At 42.4% G+C, this 19,536-nt stretch overlaps 1 protein-coding gene across 7 annotated transcripts in view; it reads right to left on the bottom strand.

The window, feature by feature from the left end:
- The window catches only part of NR1H4 (nuclear receptor subfamily 1 group H member 4), a 74,487-nt gene extending 55,749 nt beyond the window's left edge, over positions 1–18,738 (bottom strand). For 2 of the 7 annotated variants that reach the window (XM_080660638.1, XM_080660641.1), the window contains exons 1-3: positions 18,472–18,738; positions 5,802–5,939; positions 5,011–5,145 (exon numbers count right to left, since the gene is read on the bottom strand). In XM_080660638.1, the coding sequence (XP_080516764.1) occupies positions 5,011–5,077 (67 nt within the window). In that variant the 5' untranslated portion in view covers positions 5,078–5,145; positions 5,802–5,939; positions 18,472–18,738. Of the gene's footprint in view, positions 1–5,010; positions 5,146–5,801; positions 5,940–16,931; positions 17,196–18,375 lie in introns of those variants that run through there. The other 5 variants (XM_080660643.1, XM_080660642.1, XM_080660640.1 and 2 more) reach the window with 5 other exon arrangements.
- Between the last annotated feature and the right edge of the window lie 798 nt (positions 18,739–19,536).

The raw sequence follows: 19,536 nt of genomic DNA, 5'->3' as shown, positions 1-19,536 counted from the left end.
GCTGGGTCTCATTTAGAATGGGGCTTTACAAAGACTGTTGGATACAAGAATCTATAATAATAAAAGCATAATATGCTAATTAGACCGATGACCTTCTAGACAACCTTCCGGACTAAGCCGTGGCCCACCGTGGGGGCCGAGGCAGAGGCAGCCACTGCGGCTCCGGGGGCCGAGCCCCTTGCATAAATTTCATGCATCGGGCCTCTAGTAAGGTAATATAAAAACACACATTTCATAGCTGTTCTAGCACTCTGTAACACCAGAATGAGAACATGTGTTTCCTTCCTTAGGGCACCCAGAAATTCATTTCCATACAGCTCGTTTCTGTTGGCTCCTTGAAAATTCTTTGCACTCCACAATGTTAAGATAAAGAGAACTTCCTCCCTTTAATTAGTAGAGTGGTGTTTATCATTTCAACAATTTAAATAATAACAACTACATATCAAGCCCTGGACTAATTATACTGTTTTATGATGCCCTGAAGTTTACAGAACACTTTCCCACACAGCCATTCAGTTCTCCCAAAAAGCTGTGGAGTAAATGTCATTAATTATCCTCGTTTTATAGGGGAGAACACTGAATTTCAGAAAGCCTCCGTTGCCTCTGAGACTTTATTCCTTTCCATTTCTTTGCTTATTTCCACTCACCTTCTGTGAACTTCTCCCAGTTTCACGGAGCTAAGCGAACCGCACTCATTGCCCTGGGAGCACTGAGTGGGAGACTGCACCTTCTCTTGCTTATTCCTTGCTATTATTAGAATGTTTTTCTCCTTAGTCTGAAGGTCTGTGTTTTTTTGCGTTCTTAAACCACAATTTGCTAAAAGAATACATAGATTTTAATTGACATGCTACCTCCCGCCCTACTCACTATGTCAAACCGTAGGAAGCCATGGACTTTGTCATTATTACCTTTTATTATGCACTAATTACATAAAGACCCTGCCTTCTTCATTCAGCGGAGAAGTCTTTCTTAATCCACTGAATTAACCTTTGACCAAGCTTCTTGGCTTGCAAGAGCTCACGAAGGAAAGGAGACATAGCTCTGTTAGGTCACCATGTCCCTTCCATTCTGAGGCTTCTATGGATTGAGTTACCAACGAGCTAGATTTGTCAGGGATGTGTGGCAGCAGGATAAGTTCAAGGACCTCACGAGGTGATTCCAGCCCCAGTTTCATAATTCCATTCTATCCAAGAGTCTTTTCTTCTTTTCCATAAGAACCAGCCTATGGAAGCAGAACTGTAGAGCAAATTTGTACCCCACCCCCAATCTTAGCCTTCCTTTGAATATTCCAATGGATTGGGGGCTGAGGGGTGGAATCCCATTAGACTGTGCCACATGCTTTGGCTTACCTTTCATTTCACCCGGAGCTACAGATGATCATGTTGATAGATTCACCTGATGTTGACAGCCTGCCATTTCAAGAACATGCCACACATCCTTTTGCGTTCTATCCCAAATTTATTTAATACCTCCAGAGACTACCTGGCCTTGTTCCAATGGCAAAAGCACAGCCCAGACATGCTGGCGAGTTAATGCCTCCAGGGGCCACCCTCAACCAACTGGAGCCAGAGGTCAGTGAATAAGTGCCCCAGTCCCCAGTCCCTCAGTGGACAATTCTCTATGCTACTCCCGGTGGAACCAAACTCCCCTTGCCCACAGCAGTGCTCTTCGTAACTCACCTCATGCTGGCTTTCCCTCCTTCTGTGTCTCGTAGCCCCAGTCCTTTGCTTCTGCTCCCTGGGAACACCTCTCACATAAACTGCCTGCACATGAATCCTAGCTTTGGGTTGTGCTTCTCAGGGTTAACAATTTATAGACAAGGGTCTTAGAATTCCAAGTCTAATCATCTCCTCTTACAAGTGTTGGTTAATGGAAATGCAGGGTCCAGAGTCAGTTCTCTAAGACTCTTTCAACTACCCTAAATGAAAATGAGAAGACAACGCCCTTCCAAATCCATTCTACACGTTGGGCCTTTGCGTTTGCTATTTCCTCCACCTAGAATATCCTCTTTGGCTTGTCTTTTTGTCTCAACTTGTTAACTCCCAGAATCCTTCTCTGACCACACCATTTAGAGCACCCCATTCTTCAAGTTACTATGACATCACCCTGCTTTGTTATTTTCATAGCTCTTACCATTACCTAATATAATCTTGTTTATTTATTTGCATGTTTCCTGTGAGTCTTCTCTCTACTAGGAGCTTGCCTGTCTTGTTTCCTGCTTTATTACAATGCCCAGTATATAGTCAGTGCTCAGCGTTCAGATGGAAGAAATCCATGCGTTGTACCATAAATGTCACTTGCCCTGATTATAACAACATGACTGCTGTTTTTGAGTACACAGACCATTGGAAAAGAGTTTAGCTCTCTGGCTAGTTGAGCCCATGAGTTAACACTTCTGAATCTCTGGTCTATCTCAAGATCCAAGAATGGTAAGTTAGGCACTGTGGGTTACTCATCCAGGGGCCACAATCTTTTCCCTGGTGCTCTGTATCCTAAGCTCAGGGTGGGAACATAGAATGCATCAGTGCCATCAGGACACAAAAGAAGTAAGCAGGAGGAATAGAAGAATCAAAATGCAAGTCTTCACTCCTTACTTGGACATACCTTAGCTCAGATACATAGAGTGGAATGAGACCGAGGCCCTGGGGGAAAGATGTGATAAAAAATGCTTAGACCTGGCTTGAGATCTTAATGGGGAAAAGGAAAAGGAGTCCCAATGGTCATACATGGTTCAGATTAGTTTACCAGGGGAGCGGATGAGATGAAGATTTGAAGAAGCTGCTCTATCTAGCCGGGAATAACAGCTATGCATTGCAGCTTATGCATCTTGTGCTATTTAGTCTCAGGAACCTTGAATGAAGTGTTAGGAAAGTGGATGGGAATGTGGTCCAGCAAAGGAGAAAGAACAGCACTAACAGCAAGAGTCACAGTGCTTCCTCAGCAAGCACTTTCAGATGCTTCTAACTTGACCGCTCCTTCACCTCTGTTTTTCTGTCTCCTTACATCTTTCCACCTCATGGCTGCTGAGGTCAACCTTCAACCTGATGTGCTTGCTTGGAGAGCTTAACATGCAATCATAATTCAGAGCAGAAAGCGGAGTTTTTATGTGGAAAAAACCCTTAAGTGGACTTTTCCTTTGTCTATGACATGTAGCTATCATCTTAATTATCCTGTGCATTCTGACTGGTAGAGCAAAAATTATAAAAATGTCTATACACTGATTATTTTAAGGATTTTTAGGATAGGCCAGAAGCAAATTGTCAAGTAGCTGGACATGGAGGTAGTGCCTGTTGGCCTCGAATGCATCCACAGGATGAAGAAAAGACAAATAAAAGAAATAAGATGCAGCAAGTATGTCCAAGAACTGGTATTTCATAAATAATTACTGGTCTCTGAGTTACCGATAAACATCTCTTATTTTCCTTAACCTCCTTTCTCCTTTCCTTCTATTATTTATGACTTAATTCTTATTTATCAGGTGCATACTAAGATTAATAAAACATCGTCACTGCTCTTAAATACTCTTATACTGTACTAGAGGTCCAGTGCACGAAATTCGTGCACTGCAGGGGAGATGTCCCTCAACCCAGCCTGCACCCTCTCCAATCTGGGACCCCTGTGGGATCAGGCTGTCAGACATCCCCCTCACAATCTGGGACTGCTGGCTCCCAACCACTCACCTACCTGTCTGCCTGCTTGGCCCTAACCACTTCTGCCTGCCAGCCTAATCATCCTCTAACCATTCCCCTGCCAGCTTGATTGATGCCTAACTGCTCCCCTGCTGGCCCAATCGCCCCCAACTGCCCTCCCCTGCTGGCCTGGTCACCCCTAACTGCCCTCTCCTGCTGGCCTGGTTGCCCCTAACTGCCCTCCCCTGCAGGACTGGTCCCCCCAACTGCCCTCCCTCCCCTGCTGTCCTGGTCACTCCTAACTGCCCTCCCCTGCTGGCCTGATCGCCCACAACTGTCCTCCCCTGCCGGCCATCTTGTGACCATATGGGGAGGCCATCTTGTGTGAGGGCATGACAGTCAATTTGCATATTACCTATTTATTATATAGGATGGGGGCAGGTAGGCATGTAAATAGGTAAGACAGATAATGACCTGATAAGCCATTATACACGAAGGTGGTAATGACTGGTACGTAATAGCATAAGCTATTAACATCTCCCAGGGATGTCTGCAAATAGGGGATCATGCCTTCAAACACTGACTTTTGTGGAATTTCAAGCATTTGCATTTTCACTACCGTCTGCCATGGTCCATTTATTAATGTAGGGTGATTAACTGGGAACATCCAAGCTCTCTTAGCAGGCTTCTATACAAAAAGGAATTATTTTAAGAGTGGCACAAAGCTTCCCTGCCCCACCCCAAATTTACCCCTGCTGACTCTGCTGATAGTCCCAATTAAAATTCTTTATAATGAGACTTTTTTCATAAATGCATAAAGTAGAGCAATATATCATTTTATGGTACCATCTAGTTACAGATCTACTGGAAACAACTTAGTACAATTTGTCCTCAAGCCAGTTTAAATGACTAATCCTGGCACTATGCCATATATCCCCCAACACCGGAAGGATGGTGGGTAGCAAGCCTACCAAAGAACTATAATCTAAGTAAGTTCAGCCTTTAATAGGTATAATATTAAACCATAACAATCATGACTTCATACTTTAGTACATGCTGCAATAAGATTAGACTCAGCCCTAGAGCAGGAATTCGTTTCTACTCCCAGCTCTGTTAGTCATCTAGCCTCATGGCCTTGGACAAGTCACAAAGCTCTCTGGGCCTTGCTGTCCTCATCTATAAAAGAGAAGACCACTCGTTTCAATGAATCCAAGGTTCTATCTACCTCTAACCTTGATTAGTAGCTAACGTTGACTGAGTACTCAGAAGGAACCAAAATACTTTCTGGACTCTCTCTGGCACTCATCATCTAAGTTTTGTTCTCATACATTTCCAAATTGTAGCTTGTTCTATATAGATTTCAATGAACTTGACAACTTACCAAATAAATTGTCAGAAAGAGAAAATTCATCCGCAGCAGATAAGTGGGAGTGTTGGATGAGATTCATTTTTGATCCAATCCAAACTTTTCTACTTGAGAATGCACCTTTGTTATTGTGGTCTTCAAAAAAACACCCTGAAATGCAAACAAATAAATAGTTTAAGGAAGAAGGAAGAAGATAGTTAAGAGAGAGAGGGAGGGAGAGTTCATGCTGATTTACAAAACAGTAATTGGCTCCCCTTTGACATTTTGCCAAGGCCTTTCTGTATATATTTGTTCTCAATATTTATCATTTTTACACCTAATTTGGACTTATAAGTGTAGAGCTACTCACCATATGTTTTCATTTAAATTTCAACACTTGGGAGATTTGGGCAAAGCATGATGACATTTTGGTTGTTTTGTTTTTTGTTTTTTTCTTTTACATACACACACACACACACACACACACACACACACACACACACACAGAAACAAAATCAAATATAAAGCCTTGATTTAAAATGGGATGTATCCATGATTTATTACCTTAAATTTTATTCTAAAGTTGAACAGGTCTTTGCACGAACACAAAAGTACTTTAAGACCCCTTTCTACTGGAATTTTCTTAGGTTGAGTAGGCACTATGTCAGCAAATCAAAAATTTAGAAAGGATTTCCCCAAGATCTTTATCTTTGCCTTTTAGAGAAAATTTAAGGGTATGCATTTTCACTCTCATGATCTACCTTGGCCATATATTATCTGGGATAAAAAAAAGTTATGATAAGCAGAAAGGTTATGGTAAATCTCACCAAAATGTCTGAAGTTTCATCCTGGGTAGAGGTCCAGAACTCATCCCAGAACCTAAGTGAAGCAGTGTTCACTTTTAATCTCCAGGTCTTCTTTCCTTCCTTCCTTCCTTTCTTCCTTCCAATATGTCTTCTACCTCCCTGAAGAAGTAATGTGAAAGGTCAAATAATGAAAAGGGGTGCTATCAGAACCTCTTTTCCAAGGCTGTTTTCTCAGGGCGATTTTCAAATCTTTTTATCCTGTCTCCACAAAATAATCACTTTGTTTACAAATAATAACTATTTATATTTTCTACTCCAGAGGAGAACATAGGGTTATTTTTTAGACTAATAGTTATTTCATTACAATTTTCCTATTATCCGTGTCTCTGTTTCTTTCTCTCTCGCTCAGCAAAATGGTCCTGTTCAAGCAGAAGTAGGTAGCAGATGCATGTGGCTGCTGGTAAGATAGTCCACCAGACAACGTTTGCTGTGTTTATTCATTTATTCATGCTTTCAAAATACATTTGTTGGGGACTTATTCTGCACTGAGTTCTGTGCTGAATCTTTGGAGATAAAATGGTGAAGGGAACACAAGCATCCATGATCTATGACATCAAACTTAATGAATAGAGGGATGAAAAAATAATCACACCAATATACAGATAATTGCATATTGTATTCAAAGCTGATGATGAAGGCAAAGATTAGGATGCTCTAATAGAGAGGTAGGTGTGAAAAGGAGTCAAGATGGGGAAGCAGCTGAGGAAGGATGTGATTCCAAGGATAGTTTTTATTTTTTTCAATTATAGTTTACATTCAATTAATGTTTTGTATTAGTTTCAGCTGTACAGCAAAGTGACATATACTTAAACAATCATATACTTTACAAATTATTTCCCCTGATATTTCTATTACCCACCTGGCATCATACATAGTTATTACAATATGCCTATATTCCCTATGCTATACTTTACTAGTACATCCCCATAACTATTTTGTAAACTACCAATCTGTACTTCTCATTTCCTTCACCTTTCTTACCAAGTCCCCCAATATCCCTTCTCTCTGGCTACCATTAGTCTATTCTCTGTATCTATGAATTTGTTTCTGTTTTGTTTGTTCATTCATGGTGAAGAACCTATATTTTTAATGATAACATTAAACCACCTAATTAATCAACTGTAAGATCTACTCTACCTGCAGACATTCCATTATGATAGGCAATACTAGGGCACATCTGAATTGATGAAAGACACCAGAGAGGTTGAAGAATTTAGTAATACACACACACACACACACACACACACACACACACACACACACACACACACACACCCTGTGAAAGGATACAAACTGTATCTACTGTGGGAATGCAGACATGTCTGGGTCCATCTGGTGAACCAATGGCACGGTCCTACCAAAGTCTACTTTCCAGTAAGCCAAAGGATTTGTTGGGAGCAAACTCATTCTAAAGTCAGAGGGAGCCAGAAACCAGGACTCTTGCCCTAAAGCAAAGCCATAGTCATTAGGCAAATGTGTAATTCTCAATGTAGCACAGTATTTGACCAACCTGTACTAGATTCAAGAGGCCATCCTGCCACCCTGGTGGGAAAAGGGAGAATATTATAAATAAAAATGAAGCTTGGAATCCTTGAAGTATAAGGTAGACCTTTCTAACAGAACACAATAAGTAGGAGAGAACTCATTTTAACTCCACCCTCACGCTCAAACAACTCTGCGACATATCACAGTGGAACTTTGACCCCAACAGGACTCAGGGTCATTCTGGGGCAATTGTGAAAGAGCAGCAGCAGCTGAGGTATCACCTTAACCCCTGGAGAATGCCCAGCAGAGTTGCTGTGACCACTGGTTGGGTACTGGTCTCTCCAATGGACACAAAAAGTAGTAGAAGATGTGATCAGAGCAGACTTGATTATGAACAAATATGAAGAGACCCCAAGGCCTCCCTGAAATACTTGGGGAGAGGAGGACTCTGGTAGGGAGCCAAAGTTCCTGAGGAATAAGCCAGTAAAAGTTGAGTTGTTCAGCCCAAATGCCCATCAGCAGATGAGTGGATTAGAAAACTATGTTACATCTACACAATGGAATACTACGCTGCTATAAAAAAGAAGGAATTATTACCATTTGCAGGAGCATGGATGGACCTGGAGAGCATTATGTTAAGTGAAATAAGCCAGGCAATGAAAGAAAAATACCATATGATCTCACTCATTTATGGAAAATAAAGAACATTATAACCTGACGAACAAAAAGATAGATACAAAGGTAGTAAAGCATTGAACAGACTGTCAAATTACAGTGGGAAGGCAGGGGAGTGTTGGGGAGGGGGAAAAGAGATCAACCAAAGGACTTGTATGCATGCATACAAGCACACCAATGGACACAGACACTGGGGGGGTGGGATGAGGGCATGCGACAGGGAGTAGGGGAGGCTGGGGGAAGGTCAATGGGGGAAAAAAAGAGATATATGTACTACTACATGTAATACTTTAAACAATAAAAAAAAGAAGAAGAAAAAAGTTGAGTTGTTGCTATTAATGGGACCTCATTCACATTCACAAGCTATTTGAGGACTTGGGAAATTCCAGTTTTAATATGTATATATAAATTGTTATATACACATTCAATGTGTATATATTATATACATGAATTATGTGTAAATATATACCTGCATATTGTATAATAAATGGATTGAAAAGTCCCTCAAAATTCATACAACTGTTGTTCTAGATTGAGTTTCTCTTATTTTTAGGAAATTCCAGTTTTCCATAAAAATGTCCAGGAACCTACAAAGTACAGAGTCAGGAATTTTCCCTAATATTCAATCCAAACTTACATTCTGTAATTTAAGACCCAGTTGCTCTGGTCTTTAAAACACAGGAGATTTCAGCTCTCTGACTCTTACATTAGGCTTCCCTCCATGCTAACTTTTTCTCATATTTGCCTTTGGAACCTTCAGTCATGTTCATCAAGCTCCCCATACTTCTGTAGCACATCACAGCTCTCTGATAGTTCCCAGATACCATCATCTTCATTTTCCACCAAAATCTTGTATTTTCCTCCATGTGTTCATATCAACTTGACACCTTCCATTCAAGTGCCTGGCACACAGTAGGCCCTCAAGAAATGTAGGCTCAATTAAATGGTTTGTATTAATTGTTTTTCTTGCTTAGTTCCGCCAAATTCCCTGACATTTGGTATGCTCATCCTCAATAAATGGTACAAGATAAGGATTTCATTCTCTTATTGCACAATGGACAGAATTTATCACTCTTACCCAAATGAAAGTCCAATTCCACTAATTCTGTATCATTTGAGTTATTCCCCCCAACTGGAGACCCACTGCGTAGGTGCCCCTGAAGAGCTAACAACAGTGCCCTCCAGAATCCAGACAGGTGGCAGAGTCTGCCCAAATCAGGTTTGTTGAGTTTATAATTCCAGAAGGGGCTTAAAGGAAACTCAAATTTTTAAAATGGCAACACAAGCACATAGCAAGCAATTCAAATAGTACACAGGAAAAGTAAGTCTTTTTTCCAGCTCTGTCACTCATTTTCCTTACCAAATACAACGATTATAGTCAGTTTCTTGTGCAGCCTCCCGGTTACTATGCCCACTCATAGCATAAAGGGCCCTTGAACACTGTACCTTAAACTGGGGTTTGGCAAACTATTGCCCACAGGCCAAAGCTGCGCCTGTTCTTGCACAGCCTTCGAGCTAACAATGATTTTACATTTTCAAACAGTTTAAAAAATTAAAAGAAGGATATTTCATGACACGTGAAATTCATTTTTAAGTATTCATAAATAAAGTTTTATTGGTATACAGCGACATCCATTTGTTTATGGATTATCTAGGTTTCTTTCTCCCTACAATGGCAGAGTTGAGTAGTTGCAACAAACACTCTATGGCCCACAGGGCCAAAAACATTTACTCACTGGCCTTTCACAAGAAAATTTTGTTAATCTCTGCCTTAAACAAATCACAGAATATTTTTTAATCTAGTAATATTATAGGTAAACTATGAATAAATGTAACAAATACCCTCATTTTCAACAATCTTGTCTAATTTTCTAGGTGAAAAATCCTATCTCACTGTATTAAATGGCATTTCTTTGATTATTAGTGAAATTGGAAAATTTTTACATCTTTATTGCCTATATGTGGCCATTACTTTCAATTTTCTGTTTATATCCTTTGCCATTTTTTCTATGAAGTGTTCATCATTTTTTATTGACTTACAGCTGTAAACCTACTTTGCCCCATGCTGAATGTGAAAAGCTTCCTCATCTTTAAAGGTATGTAAGTCGATACAGGGATTCGTTCTTACACATACTTACACATACACGTACACATACATATTTTTAAGACTTTGAAGAGAAAGTAATTTCTTCCCATAAGATATTTGGGGACCCTACCTGTGTTCAATGAGGGACTATGGAAATTTTTAATGACATAATGAAATCTATTTTCAAGAAGATCACGCTAATGAAAAAGTGGGATGGGGAAGGTAAGCAGTAAAGGAAGGAGGAAAATTCAGGAAATCTGTTGCTAACGTGAGATGATCAGTGCATACCATGGCGGTATCTGCAGAGATGGGAAGGGAGGTACTCGAGTTCAGTGCACAGAACAGAGAAAGGAAAGGAAAAAGCCTGGAGATACCAAGGTTAAGCCTTAAGTATTGGTGGAAACAGGGACAAATGTTTATTTTACTTTATGTTTACTTGTATGATCTGTAGCCTAAGCCTTCATTTAAGGACCAAGCAGTAATTTCAGAAATGGTATGTGCTGTTTGTTTTGAATGTGATAAGACAGTGAGTGACTGGTAGCTTAGACTCCCACTTTCTGGTTATCAATTTTGACTTGTTTAGACACTGCGTGTCACAGGAAGTTCATGGTGTATGGAGCTCCTCTGATTTATCAGAAACCATTTGCAAATAGAGACCTCGGAAACACCCTGTTCCAATTAAATAGCTTTTACTCTGACTTAGAAGAATCTCAGCTCTCAGAAGATAAAGATAAATTGGTTACATGTGCTGTTACCTACAAACTCATCACACCTAATGAAAACATCTTTGGTGGAATTTTTCTTGGATGAAACCAGTTGATGGCAGAGCACACATTCTGTTGAACATCTATGTCATCCATTCCTAAAGGGCAGGGCAAAGTGAGCTTTTTATAGCCATCAACATTTCATGCCCAGGGAAAGCCCTGGATTCAGCCCAAAGGCCAGAAGAATGTTCTTAAGAGGAAAGAAAAAAATCATGATCTCTTCAAGCCGCTTAGTGGAAAAGTCAGGCAATGAAAACTGAATTAGAATAGTGTGGGGCTTGAAAGAGGTAGCACAAATCCCTTCAGGAGCCCAGCAAGGACAGTTATTCATTGAACCTTCATTCATGTTCTTCTATGTATCAGGCTTTGATGGAGGTCTTGAAAAGAGAGTGGTGAATGAGGTAGGGAAAAAAAACCCTTCCTTCACAGGGCTTACATTCTAGTGGGAGAGATGCACAATTTGCAAGTAAACATATAAGATTTCCAATGGTGATAATAAAAGAGTAATATGCAAATTGACCGTACCTCCGCTACACCCACAAGCCATGCCCACCAGCCAATCAGGAGCGAGTATGCAAATTAACCCAACCAAGATGGCTGCGGCTATGGAGCGAGCATGAGGTTTGGGTTTCCCTGGCAATGGAGGAAGCCAAGCTTCCCTCACACCCTGGCCAGCCCTGGACTCCACTCAAGGCTACAAAGTTTCAATTATAGAAGATAAATAAATCCCAACAAAAATGGCAGCAGCCACGGAGCTGGAGAGAGCAGGAGGCTAGCTTCCTGACCTGCGTTGGCCTCCACTCAAGGCTACAAAGTTTCAATTATAGAAGATAAATAAGTCCCAGACACCAGGGCCTCCGCTTGGGTCACCAGGGGACATGGCCGGCCTGCAAACCACCACAGGCCCATTACCCAGGCTGCCCCATTCCCCAAGGGAATCCCTACCCTGATCCAGGACACCCTTCAGGGCAAACCAGCCGGCCCCCACCAGTGCACCAGGTCTCTATCCTATCTAACAAAAGAGTAATATGTAAATTGACCATCACTCCAACACACAAGATGGCTGCCCCCATGTGCTCAAAGATGGCTGCCCCCATGTGGACAAAAGATGGCTGCCACAAGATGGCCAGCAGGGGAGGGCAGTTGGGAGGGACCAGGTCTGCAAGGGAAGGCAGTTGTGGGCGATCAGCCCAGCAGAGGAGGGCAGTTAGGGGTGACCAGGCTTGCAGGGGAGGGCAGTTAGGGGCAATCGGGCTGGCAGGGGAGCAGTTAGGCATCAATTAGGCTGGCAGGGGAGTGGTTAGGGGGTGATCAGGCTGGCAGGCAGAAGTGGTTAGGGGCAATCAGGAAGGCAGGCAGGCGAGCAGTTGGGAGCCAGCAGTCCTGGATTGTGAGAGGGATGTCCGACTGCCCGTTTAGGCCTGATCCCGGTAGGGCAGTCAGACATCCCTCAAGGGGTCCTAGATTGGGGAGGGTGCAGGCTGGGCTGAGGAACACACACCCCCGTGCACGAATTTCGTGCACCGGGCCTCTAGTCTATATATATAAAAGCCTAAGCGACCGTTATGACCAAATGACCAGAAAAACTGGTGGACCAGTTGCTATGACATACACTGACCACCAGAGGGCAGATGTTCAATGCAGGAGCTTCCCCCTGGTGGTCAGTGTGCTCCCACAGCCAACCTCCCATGGCTGGCCAACCTCCCGTGGCCCCTCCCCCTCTGACCAACTTCCCACTGCCCCCATCAGACTGGGCAAGATAGCCCCAATTGGCCCAATCTCTGGCCAGGCTGAGGAACTCCACCTGTGCACGAATTCATGCACCAGGCCTCTAGTGAGAAAACAAAGATGATAAGGGATAGAGTGGTGTGGTTGGAGAGGGTGACCCAGGAAGAGATCTCTAAAGAGCGGACTTTTGAACTGAGATGTGGAGGATAAGAAGGAGTAAGCCACATCAAAGAAAATATGTTCAGGCATAGTGTCAGCAAGTGTTAAGGGCCAGGGCTTGGAGTGCAGGAGAGACAGCAAAAGCCCAGTGAGGAAGGAAATGAGTGAGGAAGGAGGAGTGCAAGAGATCAGGTCTAAGAGTAGGTGGCTCTCATATGGCCTGCCGACCAGGGTAAAGAGTTTGAATTTATTCTAAATGAAAGTCATTGGTGGGTTTTAAGCAGAGATGTGACTAAGAGAATGAAGAAAGTCTTCCTGAGGGGGGAAGGCTGATTCTTGAACTTCATCTTGAAGGAGCAGGCATTAGGCTAGGCAAAGTCATGTCGTGGGGAAGACATAGGAAGGGAAAATAGCATACTATGTCCTGAGCAACCATAAATCATTCTCAATGCTGAAATAGTGAATTCAGCTCAAGCCGGTGGAGGGAAAGATGGCCTCTTCAAGAAATAGAGCCAGGAAAGTTGGCTATTCCTTTGGCGGGATGGGATGGAATAGAGATTTCTATCTTGCGTTATTCTTAAATATAAGAGAATGAAAGACATTAAGATTATGAAATTATTGAGAGAAATATAGGGAAATACATTTATGGTCTTTATGGACTTAGGGATCTCTCCTTTTCTTTGAACTAGTGACATTACTAAACAAAACATAAATTAAAAAGAATAATTTGACTACATTAAAATCAAGAGGACAGAAATCAAGACACCATAAACAAAGCTAAATATATGAAACAAACTGGAAGGAAATGTTTACAACATAAATAACAGCAAAAATTAGTACAAATAATACATAAATAACTCATATAAATAAAAACAGAAAGGATAAACAATCCAGGGCAGAAATTGGCAAAGTCTGTAAAGAGGAAATTTACCAAAAGGGAAATACAAGTGGCCAATAAGCATGCAAACGTCTGGAACTGATTAATAATTAGAAAAATGCCAATTTGTGTAACTGGCTGCCATTTCCACCTATCCGATGATCAAACCTTCTTAATTGTGATAATTTTAAAAGTTGGAGTGAACATATAGAAATACACATTTTCATATATTGTCAGTAGGGGCATCGTTTTTAATCTTTTGCAGGGTTCTTAGCACTGTATATTTAAAAAAATGCAATTCTAATTCTTAGGTATCTTCCCTGGGAAACCGTGGCACATGTGCACAAGGATGTTCATTGCAGCATTGTTTCTTATGGTGAAAAGGTGGAAACCACCTGAATGACCATCAACAGTGAAATGGCTAAATGCACTGGGCTCAATCAATAGTACCAAATATTAGGCTGCAGTTGAAAAAACTGAGGTGGTTTTATATGTGTTAACATTAAAAGAGGAAAGTAGAGGAGAGTAGCTTTGGGGAAAGTAAAGAGAGATTTTAGACTAAATTATAAGGTTGTGTGTTTTTATATGAGATTAATTCATTGAGGATATCATTCCCTATTATCCCTTTGGCCATTTTATACCATTGGATGTCATAAGCAGGCACATTTAAATTCTCTGGGAGAGAAGGTTGTTTTTTATAACCCTTGTCCCCAAAAACGCACAACCTCTCCCACCATCCACATCCACTGGATTTGTGCATTTGTTACACTGGTGAATCTGCGCTGACACATCATATCACCCAAAGTTTATAGTTTACATCAAGGTTCATTCAATCTTGGTGATGTATATTCTATGGGTTTTCCATTATAGGATCACACAGAATAGTTTCACTGCCCTCAAAATCCTCTGTAAAATGCATGTATTTTTTAATACAGTATCAAAGGGTTCCTGGCCCCTTAAAACCCAGTCATGGCCTCAGATTCAGAATCTGGGCTGCAAGAGAATAAGGATCTCCACACCACCCCTTTTTGGCATGACATTACTCTGTCCTTCCCTCTTAACACTGGGCCACAACCAGCGTTTGCTCCTTAAGTGACAGGCTGGTGCAGACTTGGCATCCACACTGACAACTTTCATAGCTGTCTATGGAGTGGAAACAGACAGTTCCCTTCTTGGTCAGGGAAGATCTGAGCCCCAAACCAGAGGGCTTTTCTCTGTTCAGCAATATCCCTCAGCAATACCATCTTCTCCATGGACCATGTCTTCCAGAGAACCCTGTTACACAGTCCTCCAGGACTTGAAACTACAAAGCTCTGCTATTTCCCCTTTGCTTTGAACTAGTGACATTAATTAAGGTATAAATATCTAAGTTATTTCAGGATCACCGGGACCAGAAAAAAAGCCTTCTAAATCTATTTAAAAATGGGAACCCAGGGGAAAGAGATCAACCGAAGGACTTGTATGCATGCATATAAGCACAACCAATGGACACAAGACACTGGGGTTGGGGGTGGGATGAGGGCATGTGACAAGGGGTAGGGGAGGCTGAGGGAAGGTCAATGGGGGGGGAAAGGGAGATATATGTATACTATTTGTAATACTTTAAACAATAAAATTAAATTTTAAAACAAATGGGAACCCAAATCTCAAAGTTCTATTAGAATTTTTACCTTTAAAATAATGAAAATTAATAAACATTTATTTTTTATTCCCACATGTTATTTTTAGTCACCAGAAGTCTAATCTAATTCTTAGACCTAAGACTGTGCTGACCAGGCTCTCTTGTCCTGGGCAAGTGTTTTTTCTTGGGCAATAGTTTATTTCCTGGGAAATATTTTCCTTCACAATCAGGTTGCATTACATTAGCGTTGTACTGACACAAATTTACAAAGAGGAGAGAAAGAATAGCAGACATTCCTTTGTTGCCAAAACTGGGAAGGGGCAAACAGAGGAGGAAATACCTCACTGTGGAGGGCAAAGAGGTTAGGAAATACAGAGAGAAGAGGGAGCGGGGAGAGAAGGGAAGAGGATGGATATTTTTATATAAGGTGACTGTCTCCCCATGCAGCTTGGTGACTAAGGACTCTCACACAGTGTTGCCTTGTAGCTACATCTCCACTGACAGAAAATATAGGGGCAATAAAAAATACCTGGGAAGAAGAAAATTGTTTCTATTTCTTTTTGCCCCTTCGTGTTCTATGCTGCTGGGATTTAAGAGGAAAATGAGACTGAGCAAAATGAAGGGAAACACTCCCTACCAAGAAAAGAACGTATTTGCCTAGCCGATGCAGCTCAATGGTTAGCACTGACCTATGAATCAGGAAGTCATGGTTGGATTCCAGGTCACGGCATACTGCTGGATTGTGGGCTCAATCCCCAGTGTGGAGCAGCAGGAGGCCAATCAATAATTCTCTCATCATTGATGTTTCTATCTCTCTCTCCCTCTCTCTTCCTCTCTGAAATCTATATATATATATATATATATATATATATATATATACACACACACACACACACACATATATATGTTTACTAATAAAAGCCTAGGTGGCCTTCACACCCTTGCGTCATCACAAGATGGCTGCCCTCATGTCATCACAAAATGGCCACCTCCATGTTGCCAAAAGATGGCTGCCCCCACGTTGTCACAAGATGGCCAGCAGGGGAGGGCAGCTGGGGCCATTGGGCCGGCAGGGGAGGGCAGTTGGGGGTGATCAGGCTGGCAGGGGAGCAATTAGGCGTCAATCAGGCCGGCAGGGGAGCGGTTAGGGGGTGATCAGGCTGGCAGGCAGAAGCGATTAGGGGCAATCAGGCAGGCGAGTGGTTAGGAGCCAGCAGTCCTGGATTGTGAGAGGGATGTCCAACTGCCAGTTTAGGCCCGATCCCTGAGGGGTCCCAGATTGAAGAGGGTGCAGGCTGGGCTGAGCTGAGGGACATCCCCCCCCCCCGCCCCAGTGCATGAATTTTGTGCACCGGGCCTCTAATATATATATAAACATCATCTTAATTCTTTCCTTTATCTCCCCATGTAATGACAACATGAGCTTTTTGTACTCTCACAGCATTCATAACCCACAGGCTCTGTGACCCACAGCAGTTCTGAGCTCCTCTCAGACGTCCCTAATCACAACACCATGGCAAGTTCTTGCAGTCTTTCATTAAAATGCTGATAACTGAAGTCTCCAATCACCTCTCCTGGATCAACCTCTGGATTAAAGCAAATAGTGCTGAAAACTTTCCATTTCCCCTGCTCATGGTACAATCATTAGAAAATGCCCTGCTAATATTCAAAGTTGTACTGGGGCTTAATCACTTACTCCTGTCACGCTGAATTGTTTGCAGGTGGGTCCACTTGCTCTGCCATCATCCCAGATTCCAAGTTTTCCCAGCCCCCAACAATATTAGAGCAGCAACAAAAAGACTCTGGAGCCAGAAAGACCTGCCCTCATCTTCAGATTCCACTTGTCCTAACTGTGTGACCAGGGACAGGTTATTTGTCCTCTTTGAGCCTCAGTTTCCTCATCTGTAAAATGAGTGTAAGAAAAACTTCCATGCGGTGCTATTGGGAGAAGGAAACAGGCAATTTCGGTAAAGCCTGTGACATGTCAGTAAACACTGAGTCAGGGTGAGCTGCACCACAAACTCATGTGCACACATTTCTTTTTCTTCCCACGATCTCAGGGGCTCACAGCTAGTGGGTGTGCCATCACAACTGGCCAGATTTGGGAGATGTGGAAATAAGATGAAGAACAAGGATGACATTACTTTCCCTCTCCAACTGGGGGGAGAGGGCAGAGGTGCGTGGTGGAAAATGCCGAGGCAAGTGCTGAGGAAGGGTCTCAGGACAAGAGAGTGTCATCCCTGGCCCGCTCTCTCTCAGCTGACTTGGAGTTGCATCAGCCATATTGCAACATTCTCAGCAAAACAGAAAAGTCCACGGTGCAAATGGCACAGGTCCATAATTTGGAGGGTGGGGGGCGACTCAAAGATGAAGGTGTCTATGACAGCTAGAAACCCAGCAATCGTTCCCCAACATCTTTCTCTATCCCTCTTGAAGGTAGTCCTGAGGTGGCCCTGGGGCAAAATCAGATTTCTTGAAAGCTAGGTGTGTTTCTCAGAGAAGGAATCCAAAGTGAGTTGTGTACATGCCCCAGCCCCCTCACTGCTAAATAAAAACTCCATTGGGAGAAATGAGCCAGGCTCACCTCACCGTTGCTAATTCCCTACGGCAATAAGCAGACAAGGAGAGGCCTTATCTATAGATTCAGACCTGGACAATTTTAATAATAATAAAGTTCTTCCTAACATTTTCCATCTTCTTAAAATATTTCCATCTGCTATTCATAGGAGAAATGAAAAGCAATAGAAGTGTGTACAAGGAAGGTCAAAAGAGAAAGCCCTTTAAACCCTCTCTTCTAGGAAAAACTTATTTCAGTTGAGCGTAGCTTCAACACTGTCCTGTGCCTACTTCCCAAGTCATTAGCAATATTCACACCAAGATTTGATAAATCACTAAGATGTCTATACAAGTCACATTATCTATGGAATCAGAACAGAGACGTTTCCAAAATGTACCGTCCCCAGGGATTCTGCTGGGCGACCACATGTTCGAAGGTATTTCTAAATAATTGTTCAAAAAAGGTCAACAACTTATGTTTCAGTTAGGTCAGGTTAGGTCCATTAACTTATGCTTCTTTTTGGTTGCTTTTCAGAGTAATTTTTCTTTGTAATTTTCAGGATTTTATATCAACTTCTACTAACCTGGCATTTCTTTGTTGACCAAATTTCCTGATGTTAAAGAGAAACTTTTAGTGACAAGCTCCCCTCGGTTGCGTTGAGATGGAATTAGGTACTCACTTGATGGTCTCAGGCTGGAGCTGAACTTTCAAGGCCCTGGGAGGGTTCCGAGTCCAGTCTTCCTCTCCAAATCCCAGCAATTTTTCTCCCAATGCTCAGGATCCGAGTTTGCGTTGGTGTGAATCCAGGAGACAGTGGAGTGAAGAGGAGGAGGAGGGAGTTCTAGCAAAAGCTGTGGGTGACCACGGGCCTCCCAGCCCAGCAGCATCCCTTCCTTGGCTCCGTGCCTCCGGACACAGATTAGTCATTAACAATCCTTTCCCTGCTAAATGATATAAACACAGAAAGGGAGAGCCTCGAGATTCCCAGGCCCAACTCCAGAGCCCCAGAGCAGGGGAGGTGACACTGCCCAGGAGCCCAAAGCTTGTCTTTCAAAACATGTCTCCCAAGGCTGCTTTTTGGGGTTCTGAGTACCCAGATTTCCATGCACTTCACCTAAAAGCGAGCTGTCACCTTCCCTCTCTCCAATTTAATAGTTTCACCACCTCCCAGGGACTGAAGTTAGAAACACTGAGCCTTCTCGACCCTTCCCTCTCTCAGGCGTCCTATGTCAAATAATAACAGATGCCTGTGGACTCTATCTTTGGAATGTTTCTTACTTCCATCCCACCCTTTTCCTCTGCTAATTTGGGCCCATCACAGCTTCCTCTTTTAAGGAAAACATTGGAGCATAACTCTTTTCTCTTCTTTCCTTTTTTTTTTCCTCTTTTTCAAATTGCATAGCAGCATAAAGGTCAGATGCCTACTCGTTTGTCACAACCTTTGACAAGACACTTAGCTTCTCTGAGTCCCCGTTTTCTCGTCTGGGACATGGAGATAGAGTAACTATCTCATGGGCTCTGGGAGAATTGCATGCATAGCTACCATAAACATGTGTAAATGTTTAGAAAACTGCCTGGCATATAGCAAACACCCAATAAAGTTTAGCCATTTTGATTCCTTTCCCTGAACATATATTGATTGTCTGTGCACCATGTACCTGGCACCTTGCTAGATGTTCTGCCAATCAAAACTCCCCAAAGGGTTCCCACTGCCTAAAAAATAAATGCAAAATGCCATGTATGG

This window comes from Plecotus auritus (assembly GCF_963455305.1).
Source record: "Plecotus auritus genome assembly, chromosome: 3".
Taxonomy (NCBI): Eukaryota; Metazoa; Chordata; class Mammalia; order Chiroptera; family Vespertilionidae; genus Plecotus; species Plecotus auritus.
This window is presented reverse-complemented; position numbering and strand designations above follow the sequence as displayed.